Genomic DNA, 13,445 nt, shown 5'->3' with positions numbered 1-13,445 from the left:
GCGCACCACAATGAGAGAAAGCCCCCGTGCAGCAACGAAGACCCAACACAGCCAAAAATAAATAAATTTTGAAAAAAAAAGCGCATATGGCTATAGCACGTCACCCTGGCCTCATGTCCTTGAAAATGGAAGCTAAGAAATTGGATGTGGGACCAGTGACATTATGTTTTAAGCCAGGACTTGACAAACTTTTTCTGTAAAGGGCCAGATAGTAACTGTGTTAGGCTCTGCAGGCCACGTGGGGCTCTCTATCTTATCTCCTCATGCTCCGCTGATGCCCCTCCCCGACCCTCAAAAGAAGGAAGAACCCTCTAGCCCCCAGAAACAGACTATAATGCCTGAGTTTGCTGATGCCTGTTTTAAATTTCAGTCATGAAGAAACTGGGCTGAGATGGATGGCTGTGATTTTTGTGCTGTGTGGGGAGGTGACATCCTGTATTCCTCAGGCACTGTGGGATGGGATGTGCGTAGGAGCTTCGGGATCCTTCAGGGTTCGGCTCCTGGGTGGGCCTTTGCTGGCTCTACGCCCTCAGGAGAATCCCTAGAACCTTTCTGGGCCTTGTCTAGTTAGAACTGACGGCCTCCACCAGTGCGTAGGAGCAGAGGAGGACTGACATCATCCTTCGTCCTCCTGGTTCTCCTTGGCTGCGGTTTCAGGCTGGTTCCTGCTGGCCTGTGCCACAGCGGTGGAGAGTAGCAGGGCAGCGGGCTCATGGCATGGTTTCCTGTCTGTGAAGGCATTTTGAAGCATGCCACCCATTTTCAGGCAAATGGAGCGGGCGGTTTCTGAATATTTCTTCCTGAGGTCCTGACTCTGTGTTTCAAGGCACTTAGTCTCCCCTCCTGGTCTTGGCATTGTGCGCTACTTCCTTCAGCCTCATTCTCATCGCAGAGGGCTCGGTGCTGTTGCTCTTCCGTGTGCTTTGGGAGCTGGCCCCCGTCGTTACCTACACCCCCTCCACGGCCTCAGCGTTGGTGGTTTATGACCTTGAGGAGATAACCATGGCAGGGGCGGCGGGGGCCCTGGAATGTGGCTTGCTTTCTCAGTTCATCACTGCAGGCTCTCCTCCAGAGCTTCCCCATGCAGTGCCTTGGTTTCCACACTGGCAAAGCAGGGGCTGTGCTGCTCAGAAGAAAGACCCTCTGGAAGCTGTGAGCCGGGCCTGCTCAGCTGACGTAAGCCGTGGGTGCCGGGTTACAGGGAGTTCATGGTTGTTTTATAGTCTGCACATCAGAGTGTTAAGTACTAGCAGAGAATTGCATACTTGCTACACATGCATTTAGAACAGATGTTTACATGTGTTTTGTCCATGAAGCTGGCTAAACTGTTAGGAAAAGTATTTCAGCTCAAGTTCTATTTATATACAAATCAGCAAACATAAATTAAAGACCCCCAGACTAATCCGTCCCAGGGCCTTCAGTCAAAAGATTAGTTTCCTTCCTTTTGCTGCCTCAGGATAACAGTTTGATTCTCTATTATCAGTACAGCCAGTTGCCTATTTCCGGTTTCCTGTTCTGTGTGTTTTGCATGTTGCTCTTGGGAAATGATGTATTTATTTTTTCAAGCCAAGGCACATATGGGGACTCCACCCTACTGTATTCTTTTGTTTTGAATTAGAATTCTTTTTTTTTTTTTAACAACTCAAGAATTGAGCTTTAATGGATAAATTGTTAAAATTAGAATAAATTAAGTCTTGTGACTATCGGCTTGTTTGGGTCATGTTAAAATAATGTTATAATTACACCCTCATATGTTTTGCAGCTTCACTCTCACTGTATGGGCATGTGGTGGCAATCGCCCCCAAAACAAAATAAAAACAAACAAAATTTTGTGAAACTTTTCAGGTTAGCTTTGGACCCCGTTGAATCTGAAAGACAGTACCACAAAATTGCATTTTTATCGTTTATCAGACCCTGAAGAGCAATTACAGTTCAGGTGTTAAAAGTTTTTAGTGACATGCAGTGATAACGTTTAACTGCTTAGGGCCTGTCTCTGTGATTTGGAAAATGTCTTTCTTCGTTAACAGTGGGGGCCACCATCAGCAGCAAGACTTATTGAGAGCCTGTTTGTTGGGCACTGGAGGTTTGTTTATTCATTCAACAAACATGTGTTGTGTTGTGCACCCACTCCCCCGTCCCACAGTCCCCAGGCACATGCTGAGGCCCTAAATGGATATAGAATTGGAGGCGGTTACAGGCTAGCTGAGGAGATAGGACACAGGATACATAATAAAAAGATTAGAGGGACAGAGACCTCATTCCACCAAGTGAAATCCTCTTGGAAGAACAACTCTTGGCCTGGGTCTTAAAAGAAGGGCGAAAGAAGAGCAAGTACAGTACGTTCCAGGTTAGGAGAATGGTGTAAGCAAAGGTGGGAAGAAGGAATGCGCAAGGTGAGAGTTGAGAACACGATGAATAAGAAGATCTGTTGGGTTGGATTGGAACACAGAGGTGGGTGGGTGTCAGGGAAGATCCCAGACGAAGCAGGTGCCCTGGAGGAGGCTGCTGAGGAACCTTGAACACCAGGCTCAGATTTGGACCCTCTTGTAGAGGGCTGGGGTCCTTTGAAGGTGTTGGTTCAGTGGTATAACTTTGAAAAACCACTGTTTGGGGGAAGACGACTACGGCAGTGATGTTTAAGCAGAGTAAGAATGGGAAAGGCACAAGGCCGGGGATTTTAGTAACTCTTGGAGGACGGGGCCTGAAACCATCCTAATTGTAGTGAGTTTTTTCTTCCAAACACCCAAAAATACATTGTTGAAATCATTCTCTTGGCACCTAATCCTGTACTGCTTTGTAATATCTTTTGTTATTTCTTTAACTTTCCATGGAGAAAGTTTCCCCAGCTAGACTTCTAGTTCATGGAGTGCAGGAGAGCTTGTCTTACATAGAGAGTTCTGCATGCAGCATGCACTCTGTAAAATGTTGGAATATTGTTGATTTAAAAAGCCACTTGTGGGGATGTGTTCATGGGACACTTGCTTTGTCATCTCCTTTTGATGTCTTTTCCGCTTCCATCCTTGTACCTCCTTTCCTTCTATGAACCCAACTCTGTACCTAATTTAGCTATGTGTTTATGTGGAGAAAAAAGTAAGGGATTGCCAGCCCTTACTTAAGATAGGCCATTTACCTTAGCACAATTGAGGAAGATCCTGATAGAAAACATGATTGGGTTATGTCAGCAGGTTCAGACTGTTTGAAAAGTAGAAGAGAGATTTGCTCTCTTCCGCCAGGTATAAATTCAGTCTTTGAGGGAATAATAAATGGGGTCATTGGTCAGTTCCCGTTTCTGTATTTCCCTTATTTTCCATCCAGAGATGGTTACATGCCTTCAGGCCTTTCTTCATCCCTGGCCCCCGTCCCTTTCCATAGCTGGAGCTGTGGCATATGGTGAATGTGGTTATGTTTAGCATTCTGTACAGAGGGTGTTGCAGAAAGATACTGTACAATCATTTCCATAACACAATGCCCTTCTGTTCATCAGTGCTATTTCTATATCCTGTAGCTTAACTCATGCTAACACAATGTTCATTTTTCCAGTTACAGCCAATTCTCCAGAGTAAGGAAGTTTGAAGTGTTCCAGCCTTCCAATATTGATCATGGTCATTGCCTAAAAAGAAAGGAAGTTGATTATGTGCTTCTAGAAGGGGAGGATGGAGAGGATATTCACAGCCCTTTGGTTGATACTAAGCAAGTATGGTCCTCTTTCTGTAAGACGTCTTCTGAAAATTTCAAGTTATGTGTCACAAACAAAAGGCAGTGAGTCTAGATACTCAGAGGAAAGGATCCTAATCCTGCTTAACCTAAACAGTGGAAGAGACAGAACAACACCCAAAGACGTCCAGCCAGCACTCCCAGTGTCACTGCTCACTAAGCCTTGGGCCCTGCTGGAGGTCACACTGGTGTCCCACCTCCCTGATGGGGTTGGTGTGCAGATCTAGTGAGCTTTGAGAAAGTGTAAATTGCTCTTCAGATGCATGATGGTGCCTTGCAGGCACATCATCTTGTAAAATTCTGTTTTCGGGAAAGAGCACCATAATAGAAAGCCATTTATAATTCAGTCCTTCCAAGGAGAAGCCAACGCAGATGTTGTCACCCATTCAAGGTTGGGTTTCTCGTTTGCTTCCCAGTGGTCCTCGTTGACCAGGTGGTTGGCTAGTTCATGTCTGAGGCTGTGGAGCTAAGAAGACTTCATTGGCTGGATCTTCACACTTGGAACCGCTCTGGTTCCTAGGTTCTTGGGGTTCCACGGACATTCTGGTAGAAATTGTGGTTCTGGCAAACTTACTTTTTTTTTTTTTTTTTTTTTTGTAGTACGCGGGCCTCTCACCGTTGTGGCCTCTCCCATTGCGGGGCACAGGCCCCGGACGCGCAGGCCCAGCGGCCATGGCTCACGGGCCCAGCCGCTCCGCGGCACGCGGGACCCTCCCGGACCGGGGCACGAACCCGCGTCCCCTGAATCGGAAGGCGGACTCTCAACCACTGCGCCACCAGGGAAGCCCGCAAACTTACTTTTGAGAGCTGCTTTAAGAGCCCTTCCTGACTACCACCCCTGCACTGACACACAGACTGCCTCCCCAGGCTCCCTCCCGCAGAGGGCTGCTGGGTTCTTTTTGCCCTTTCCTCACGTGGTTCCCCACTTTTGTTGCCTCCGGACTGCTGCTGCTACAGCTGCCACAAGTCCTGGCTTGTATTGGTTAGGTGTGCGGTAGGTAGGCTTGTATCAGTAGGCCCCCAAGAGGTGGCTGTGTCTTCAGGTACCATCTTGGATTCCACGCTGCCCACCACATTTGCAGTCGTGCAAAGAGGGGTCGGTGAGGAGTGTTCACGCCTGAAGGCCTTTACGTGGAGGAGTGAGGAGACCTATTCTCTGTAGCTTCAAAGGTGGAGCAGGCTTCCTCGGCAGGCCACAGAGCCAGATCTCGTCTCGATGGAGACAGCATCCCAACAATTGGAGCTACCCAGTGATGGAGTGGACCCTTTCACAAAATAAAGACTTGGGTTAGGATGGTGAGATTACAGGTGATTCTATATGTTGTGTCATTGAAACTTTTTTTTTTTTTTTTTAATGTTGTGGTAGAGACATTATTGCATAGTGACTGAGAACCTGGGCTTTGGAGCCAGCCTGCCCTGGAGAGTTAACAGATCCTAACTAATGGAGTAGTTAGGAGTGTAAAGCACACGGATCAGTACCAGGGACGTAGCAAGTACGCTGTGTATGCTATTATTATTTTAATAAGGAAGAACAAGTCGTTTTCTTTCTATACAACTATTAACCTCCTGCTGTGTACACACACAGTTCCCTCCCCGCTCCTTTTTTGGAATTTTAAAATAGCTGGTCCAGGTACAGTAGAAGGGGGGTTTTGCTTTTGAAAGAAAGTTGATTCCGATGACTTGTAAAGCCTTGTTCCACCCTGAGATGATATGATTCCATGGTCCCTCGTAAGTTTCTTGAACAGTTTGAGTTGTTGAAAGGGCTGCTTTGCTGGGGAAAGGGAGAGGGAACCAAGGTATGAGAGTTACAACACGCCGGGCGCTTCGACGTCCTCGCATTGAACGCCAGAGCAAGCTTTAGGTGAGTCCCTCCACAGAAGTATCATGTGGGGGGGAGGGGCAAGTACAGCTGAAGGGTACGCACAGGGAGCAGCTGTGGGGTCCCTGTTCCTTGGAGGCACCACTGCTGAGTTTGGGGCAGAGACGGGTGGGAACCTGCCACAGCATCAGACTCATCCAGGTGAATTCTCGGGGAGATGCGGGCATGCTTTGGCTTGATTAACAGCACTACAAGGCCCTGAAAGGGAAAAGGAGGACCGAAATGGCAAGGGGGACAGAAACGCCCGTGTCACACTGAGCCCACCCCTGCGGTTGTCCTTCTGCCTTGCAAGGAAGGAGCCAGCTCTTTGTGGAATTGAGTGGGCCTGAGGGCAGGGAGTTTCTGCTGCCGTCAGCCCACTAGCACACCATCCGGATCAAAAAGTCTTTGATGCAGGCATAGGGAGTAATGAATGAACAGTACCCCAACTCGGGTGTCCTGATGTCAACTCCAGTTGGTTTAAGCCCAGAATGTCTCAACCACGGTTTCCCAACCCAGCGCAGGCACTGCTGACATTTGGGGCTGGATAGCCCTTTGTTGTAGGGGCCGCCCTTTGCTCTGTCGGGTGTTTAGCAGCTTCCCTGGCTCCTACCCACTATGTGCCAGTGGCACCTGCCCCCCGCTTGTGACAATCAAAAATGTCTCCAGACGTTGCCCAGTGTCCCCTGGGGAGCAGAATCGCCCCCAGTTGGGAACCACTGGTCTAAATAACCGGATCACGTGGAGCTTGTAAGGGCTCCCAGAGCTGCTCACACTTGTAGAACTAGAAGTGGGTGCTCTTCCCGCAGCTGCTCCCACCGCCTCCTCACATAGCTCGGACACAGTGACGGCAGCTTGAAGTTGGGAGCATGCCTCTGGACTGTCTTCCATTGTCTGCGTCAGGGGCCTCCAGCTCCTCGGGCAGGCGTCTGGCCTGGCCTCACTGGGTTGGGAGTGCAGGGGTGATGTCACTGCGCCTTCCCAGGAAGGGTGGAACAAAGGACAGAGTCCCCAAGGACAGGCAGCCTCATCCTCAGCTGGCCCGCTGGGTAGGTTTTTTCCCTCCCTTTCCCTCCTTCCGGTTTCAAAAGTGTTTGTTGTTCACCAAGTGCTCCATTGTAAGAGGACACGTTGAGTTGGCCGGGCTTTGTGTCTCTCGGCTGAGCCCGTTTCCTGCCCCTTGTGTGTTGTAAGGGTGTTGATTCTGGTCCAGTCCCTGGATGGAATCTTCCATGCCTTTTCCAGTAAAGCCCGAGGAACTTGAGCCCTCCGTGATTTTTCTAGCACGCTCACGCTACCTGGAGCCTGCTCCTGAGGCCGGGGGCAGAGAGCTGGGGAGCAGGAGAGCAAGCTCTCATTCCTTGTTTAAGTTTAGTTTTGAACCTCTCTTCCTTCTGTTCTTTCCTCCCTTCTTCCAGGAGGTTCTGAGGACCCCAGCAGCCTTGGGGAGCCGTCCCCTCACAGATCCTCAGCCTGTCCTATTTCCACTCAGTTCCCTCTGCTCCGCCCCGTAACCTCTTTGTTTGCTTGCATCTTCATGGGGAGGAGGGTTGCAGTTAGCCTCCAGCTCTTCAGGACAGGGTGCTGTGGGAGCGCACTGTCTTTAGGAGGAGATCCTCGGATCTCCTCATAAAGGAACCTGTTAATTCAGAACCTGAAAGAAGCCGGGGCTGTTGCTGTAATGTGAGATTCACCCGAAGCAGTGACAGTTGACTGGGGACACATTTGTTACTTGTTTATTTAGAAATAACTTAATCCAAGCAGGTTTTCATTTTGACCTTGTTCCCATGATGGGCTGGGTGTGGTAGTGATTTGGAGCCCCAGACCCTTTAATAACAACCTAGGATACCCATCAAGGGCTTTATTAGAGACATTTCCAACTGTGTAGCACATAAAAGATATTATAATTTAGAAAAAAATTAGTTGACCCTAAATGCACCTGAACCTCGAGTTACTTGCCATCTGTGACATGTCCCTAGGAGAAGCTTCATGTGTCTGTGTACTCTGCTCTGGACCTGCTCTTTCAAAACAGCCAACCTTCGGCCAAAAAATACAGCTTCTTTGTCGCTGTCATAAAGTTACTGTCCATCATGATGATTGTGTGATGAATAATGCATGGGATCTTTTCTCTGCGACCGATCATGATGTTATTGGTGCAGGTCTTTTTTCAGTCTGCGCTGTGCCCCTCACTGCCTTTTTCCTTGTTCCCCCTATCCTGCCCTTTCTGATCCCTTGCTTTCAGTTGGCCTTTGTTGCGAGGCAAGGCCCTCTTTCCCTCTGGCGGGCTGTTCCCTCAGGGGAAGGTTGGGCCAGGAGGAGCTGCTGGCTTCAAAGGTGGGCAGCTGTCTTGGCAGGTGGCCCGGTGGCCTCACCTGCCAGGTTGGCAGCAGTTAAGGCTCATCTCTTGTTGCCTCTGCCTCATTCCCTCCCTGTGGTGGGTGGAGGCCTCAGCAGAGCCTTCCAGGCAGACATTCCCAGGATACCCTGGCCAGCCTGGGAACCCAGTACACCCAGGCCACCAAGTTCGTGCCCCATCAGCAAGGGTGGCTTTTTAGCTGTCCCTCAGTGATGCTGAAATACACAAAAAGTTGTTGGAGTCTGCTCCCTTTTTTGTAGATTGGCGCATAAACATCTTGGTGAGTTTGGGCCTAACGCTGAAAGGAGGAAGTCTTGGGTCCTTTTTAGGACAGATTTATGCTGATGGAACTGGAAGTGGGGTGAGTATGTGACCAAAGAGTAGCTCAATAGAGGACAGTCAGGGAGTGTGAGTCGGTGGGTCCAGGGCACATTGGGCGGATCCCTGTCGAAGACCTCCAACAGCCTGCATTTAGAACATTCTGCAGAGGCAAGAAGATGGGAAGCCTATTTGTATGAAATGTGAAGGGCCGGTTCTAGGCACGTCTGTCTAGAGTTTTGTGCTTTGAATTGGGCAGAACTTGATCACTGAGGCTTGGAAAACTTAATACTGTTTCCTGGATGATTTAGACGTGCAACTACCCCACTTTGGACCATAAACCAGCAGTTGCCTTTTCAAGGAACGGTTGAAGTTTGGAGATGATAGTCGTCCACTCACTTTACGGAAGGGGATACTGAGCCCAGTGTCTCAGCACGTTTTTGACGAAACCTCAACCTCGGGCCCAGGCCCTGCTCTCCCGGTGCCTGGCCAGGTCTCCTTGTACTCTGCTACGCTGCCCACCATTTTCTCTGCTGTTCACTGAACATCCCACTCAGCAGATCAAGGTCATGAGTGAATTTATCTCGTCAGGTGTTGCCTGATCCTTTGTACCTGAGGGAAGCAATTTCTGGCTGTCTCCTGAGCTCTTCTGCCCCAGGTCCTTCTGTGTACTGTGTGTGTCCCGCACACTGGGGAGGAATAATAGCTGACACCCACGTTAGAAACTTTACCAGTCAAGTATTATACTGTCGAGCAGGGCTGCAAAGGACCCCACCGTGACCTGCTCCGTCGTGTTGCCTCTTCAGCAGAGGTGGGAGGAAATGAGAGGAGTGTGAGCAAAGGAGGCTCTGCTGGTGGTTATGCTTAGGGGCTCCAGTGTTCAGGGGTTGTATGGTTCCTCTGTTCGCGAGTTGTTGACCGTGCTTTAGAGGAGCTAAGGCTCATTACAGTTGACTTCTGCTCTTCTTCCTTTGGCCAGGGTCTCATGCCCCCGCTGGCACACACCCACCACTGCCCAGGCTGTGGTTGATGGTAAAGCGAGCTCTCCTCTGCTTGCAGATGAACGTGAAGCCGTGCAGAAGAAGACCTTCACCAAGTGGGTCAACTCCCACCTCGCCCGGGTGTCCTGCCGGATCACAGACCTGTACACTGACCTCCGGGATGGACGGATGCTCATCAAGCTGCTGGAGGTCCTCTCCGGAGAGAGACTGGTAAGAGGGGATGTGAAGTGTGGGACGCTGTAGGCGGGAAAATGTTTTCTTGAAAAATCACGTGTGGACCTGTCTCCTGTTGATTTCTGCAGTTAATGGTTGATATTTTTGAGGAGGAGACTCTTGATAAGTGAGATGAGTACTCTGGGGGAAGCTCCAGGGTGACATTCTGAGTCTGAGTGATTTTCCTGAACTGTAATGAAGCGGCTTCATTCTGGTTATTTGCAAGGTCACTACCTTTGGTCGGAAAGATCTTGGCTGGTGTCCCCTGTTGAACAGGGCACGGTGCTGGAAATTTAAGGGCCAGCCTTGGGTGCTAGCTCCAGGGTATACCTGTATCCCTTGAGATCACGGAATAATTTTAAATTTGTGTCTTACTGATTCTCTGGAAAATCTGAGCTGCTGTTTTAAGGTGGCAGGAACTGACTTCAGTGGTCCCTGGTGTATTTTTGGTTTCTTCCGTGCACACTTTTTGTTTTGAGGGTGGAGGGAGGGGCTGGTGCTGTGTCTCCTTGGAAACTTGGAGCTTTGATGAATTCCTCCGAGCCTTTTTGGGCAGGGGAGTTGTCAGCCTCCAGTGAAACTGTTCTCCCCATTCTGTTTCCCAGAGCTGCCATGGCTGTCTCTGATGTGACTTTTGTCTATGGACCTTAAACTGAGGAATCTTAAACCAGTCATTGTAACTGACCCAACAGGTTTTGTCTCGCCTTGGTGTGGAAATGGGTGCTGTCTTCTGCCAGAGCACAGGCAGTTCCATAGGTGCTGGTGGGGGCCCAGCCAAAGGCAGGCTGACGCCCAGGGATCGAGCCCACATCTGCAATGACATCACCAGGAAAACATGATGCTGGTGGTTGGCAGGGCTGCCAGAAAGCCTTACTTTTAACTCGAGCTCCACCCTGTAACTTGACAACCGCGGTGGGTCTGCATGCAGACCAACCCACACACCTCTGACCACAGGCAAGGGGCTGCAGTTGTACCCTGTCCTGTCATTAGCCCACAGACAGAATGGCCCCTTTGAACCCGGGTAAGAACAGTCAGCTTTCCCTTTCCCTGCCCCTCCGTTCAAGAACAGCCTCCTCTAAGAGACAGTGAAGCCCCGTCTCATCCTCAGTGCCTTTTGTCCACGTGCTCTTTGTTCCCTGAGCGTGCATGTTTTGTTGCCTCGTTTTCTTGAGAGGTTGTGGGTCAAGCTAGACACACTGGATAAACAAAGGAGGCTTCTGCCTCCATGACTGTGATGCTTCCCTGAAGGCGGTTTGTAAGGTGGAAGTGGGAGCAGTGGGTCCACATGGGGAGGGTCGATCATTTTGGTTTGTTTTTTGACGTGAGTCTAGGCCAGAATTATTGTGATATTCATCTTTAAATACAATTTTGGTAACCAGGCTTTCTCAACCGCCCCACATTTTTTTGCCTTTTAATGTTTAACCTAGTACGATTGTCTATTGATTTTTTTTTTTGAATGATGTTTTGAAAGTAGCTAAAAAAAAAAAAAAATCATTAAAGTTCACCTGAAACTAGAAATTAGTTTGAACATTAATTTTTGTCCCAACAGGGTCCCGTCTTCAGGGCTGTGGGGAGTAAATTGTTCACCCTGGAAGGTCCGTAATTCTTTCATACCAAGGAGATTGTGTCCTTGATAATGTCCACATAATAAACGGGATCAGACCCTTTGCCCTTTATTCTGGAAAGGGCAGCAAAAACATTAGGGAGGGAAAAAGCAACCAGCAAAGCATAATTCTTGGTTGTTTGCAGATACCTCCCACTCTTCTCTTTATTTGCTGCCAGCGGTCTATATATATATATATATTTTTTTTTTTTTTTTTTTTTTTTGCAGTGACCCAGAGGCCTGGGAGAGTAGAGATGGAGAAACATGAGAGGGCTGCCATCTCCATCCTCTCAGGCAGTCAGTGGCAGAAGCTGTGTTTAGCCATGACTTACCACTTTGTAAAACCCCAAGAGCCTTGACTTCTTTTATTATCCTTTCCTCACAGCCAACTTGTGACTATAGTTTGGGCAGTCTGATTAATCTTTCTTATTCCAAAAGTAAGGATACCATAGATAGAGTGAGCTACAGCTCTTGTTCATTTGTACTGGAGATTTTCGGCCTCTTTGGCCCCGTGGTTTATTTGGTTCATGGATCCTTCTGGAAGGGACACAGACCACGCTCTGCTGTTGGCTGCAGAGGCTGCCAGGGACTCAACGTTAAGAGACCCTCCACGCAGGAGAGGACATCCATCCATGAGGGCTTGCCCCAAAGGATTCTTGCATCTTCAGATTCCAAAACAAATGAGGTTGCTAGAGCTCCCAGGCCTGGGTAAATTAATGTCCACAGCTAAACGGTTGTGTCATCAGATAACATTCAGTCAGCGCTGGGCTTTCTGCACCAGTGATCCAAAGCCCTGGGTCACATAAACATTTGCACTCCATCTGGAGCCATGTCTCCATCGGCATTTCAGCGCCAGCATTTACCACCAGCTTGACAGTAGGTAGTAGATAAATGTTTGAGGGACTGCAGTATCTAAATTTATTTTATTAATAGATTCTTGGAGCCAGCTCGTCCCTCTTTACAGAGGGGGAAATTTGTCTTATTTTTACTGAGTGAAGTTCAAAGAAATACATTAGCTTAATGATCCAGAGCATTCCACCCTAACCCCACCCTGCATTTCGGCTTAATAAAATTTGAGTTAGATTTGAGCAGGTTTTGGGTAGGCATTTTGGGTTATCAAGTCACTTGATTCCAATGTACTGGGGAACATGAGAGGGCAGGAATCCTCACGTCTGGTCCTGACTTGGGCGGGATCTGTGTCCGGAAGTTGTCGCTCTCTTTGCCGCAAGGTATGTCAGATCCTGGAGCAGTGTGGAAACTCTTTGGCTGAGCCCGGAAGCTGCTGCTAATCGGGATTGGGTTGATGACAAAGAAAACCTTTCCTTTCCAATGTGTTACTCTGAAATTACCATGTACTATAAGTTCATAAATGTCTTGCTTTAAAGTTCCATAAAGAATATAGACCAGGGGCTTCCCTGGTGGCGCAGTGGTTGAGAGTCCGCCTGCTGATGCAGGGGACGCGGGTTTGTGCCCCGGTCCGGGAAGATCCCACATGCCGCGGAGCGGCTGGGCATGTGAGCCATGGCCACTGAGCCTGTGCGTCCGGAGCCTGTGCTCCACAATGGGAGAGGCCACAACAGTGAGAGGCCCGCATACTGCAAAAAAAAAAAAAAAGAAGAAAAAAGAATATAGACCACCCTTTACAACATCAACTGACCAGGTAAAAGCAGTCACTGTGCTGGTCACTTTGTCATTGGTCCTAGGTCCCAGGGCCAGATGAGAAATGGGACTTGAGGGGTAAAGGTTTGTCCTGAGCAACCCACTGACATTTGGAGGGAGTAGGGCCTCTGGACTTCGGGGGTGAAGTGCAGCCCACGGCTCCTCATCCAGGTTCGAAGTTGGCCAGTACCTGCCCCCTTCCCTTTGTGGGCCTCAGCATGAAGGATGGTTCTGAATGAGACAGTTTCCTGCCTTGCTCCTGCCAGACCGAGCCCTCGCCTCTGACCGCGAGGACAAGGTTTTCTGAACATTTCTGCCCTCCCCCCAGCCCCTGCCATTTCCAATAGCCGGTATCACTGATTTGGGGTTGCTTGATGTTTTCCTGATATTCTGTCTTCTTATTCTGTTAATCAGTCTCAAAGAAGACAGTGCAACAAAAAGAGGATTTTGTTTTTAATTTTTATATACATTTTTTACCACCGTTAATTCCAAAACAGGCTGAGCTAGGTGGAGAAGATAGATTTACCATGAGATTTGCTAAGCCTTAAGTAAATCCTACGTTGAACTACCCTGAGTACGTTTTACATAGAGCCTTTGTTAGGAGAACATGCTGGCATGTATTGTTGTAGAAACGGGGTTTTATGGACTGGCCACAGAACCTTCCTGTTGTTTGTAATGTCTCTTGTGTGGGAGAATTTGCTTTTGTTCTAAACAACCAGACAC

At 48.8% G+C, this 13,445-nt stretch overlaps 1 protein-coding gene across 2 annotated transcripts in view; it reads left to right on the top strand.

The window, feature by feature from the left end:
- Positions 1 to 13,445, top strand: part of SPTBN1 (spectrin beta, non-erythrocytic 1) — a 196,109-nt gene that overhangs the window by 119,010 nt on the left and 63,654 nt on the right. For both annotated transcript variants that reach the window (XM_065890892.1, XM_065890893.1), the window contains one exon: positions 9,306 to 9,457. In XM_065890892.1, the coding sequence (XP_065746964.1) occupies positions 9,306 to 9,457 (152 nt within the window). The remainder of the gene's footprint in view (positions 1 to 9,305; positions 9,458 to 13,445) is intronic.

The sequence above is a fragment of the Phocoena phocoena genome, chromosome 14, assembly GCF_963924675.1.
Source record: "Phocoena phocoena chromosome 14, mPhoPho1.1, whole genome shotgun sequence".
NCBI classification, from domain to species: Eukaryota; Metazoa; Chordata; class Mammalia; order Artiodactyla; family Phocoenidae; genus Phocoena; species Phocoena phocoena.
This window is presented reverse-complemented; position numbering and strand designations above follow the sequence as displayed.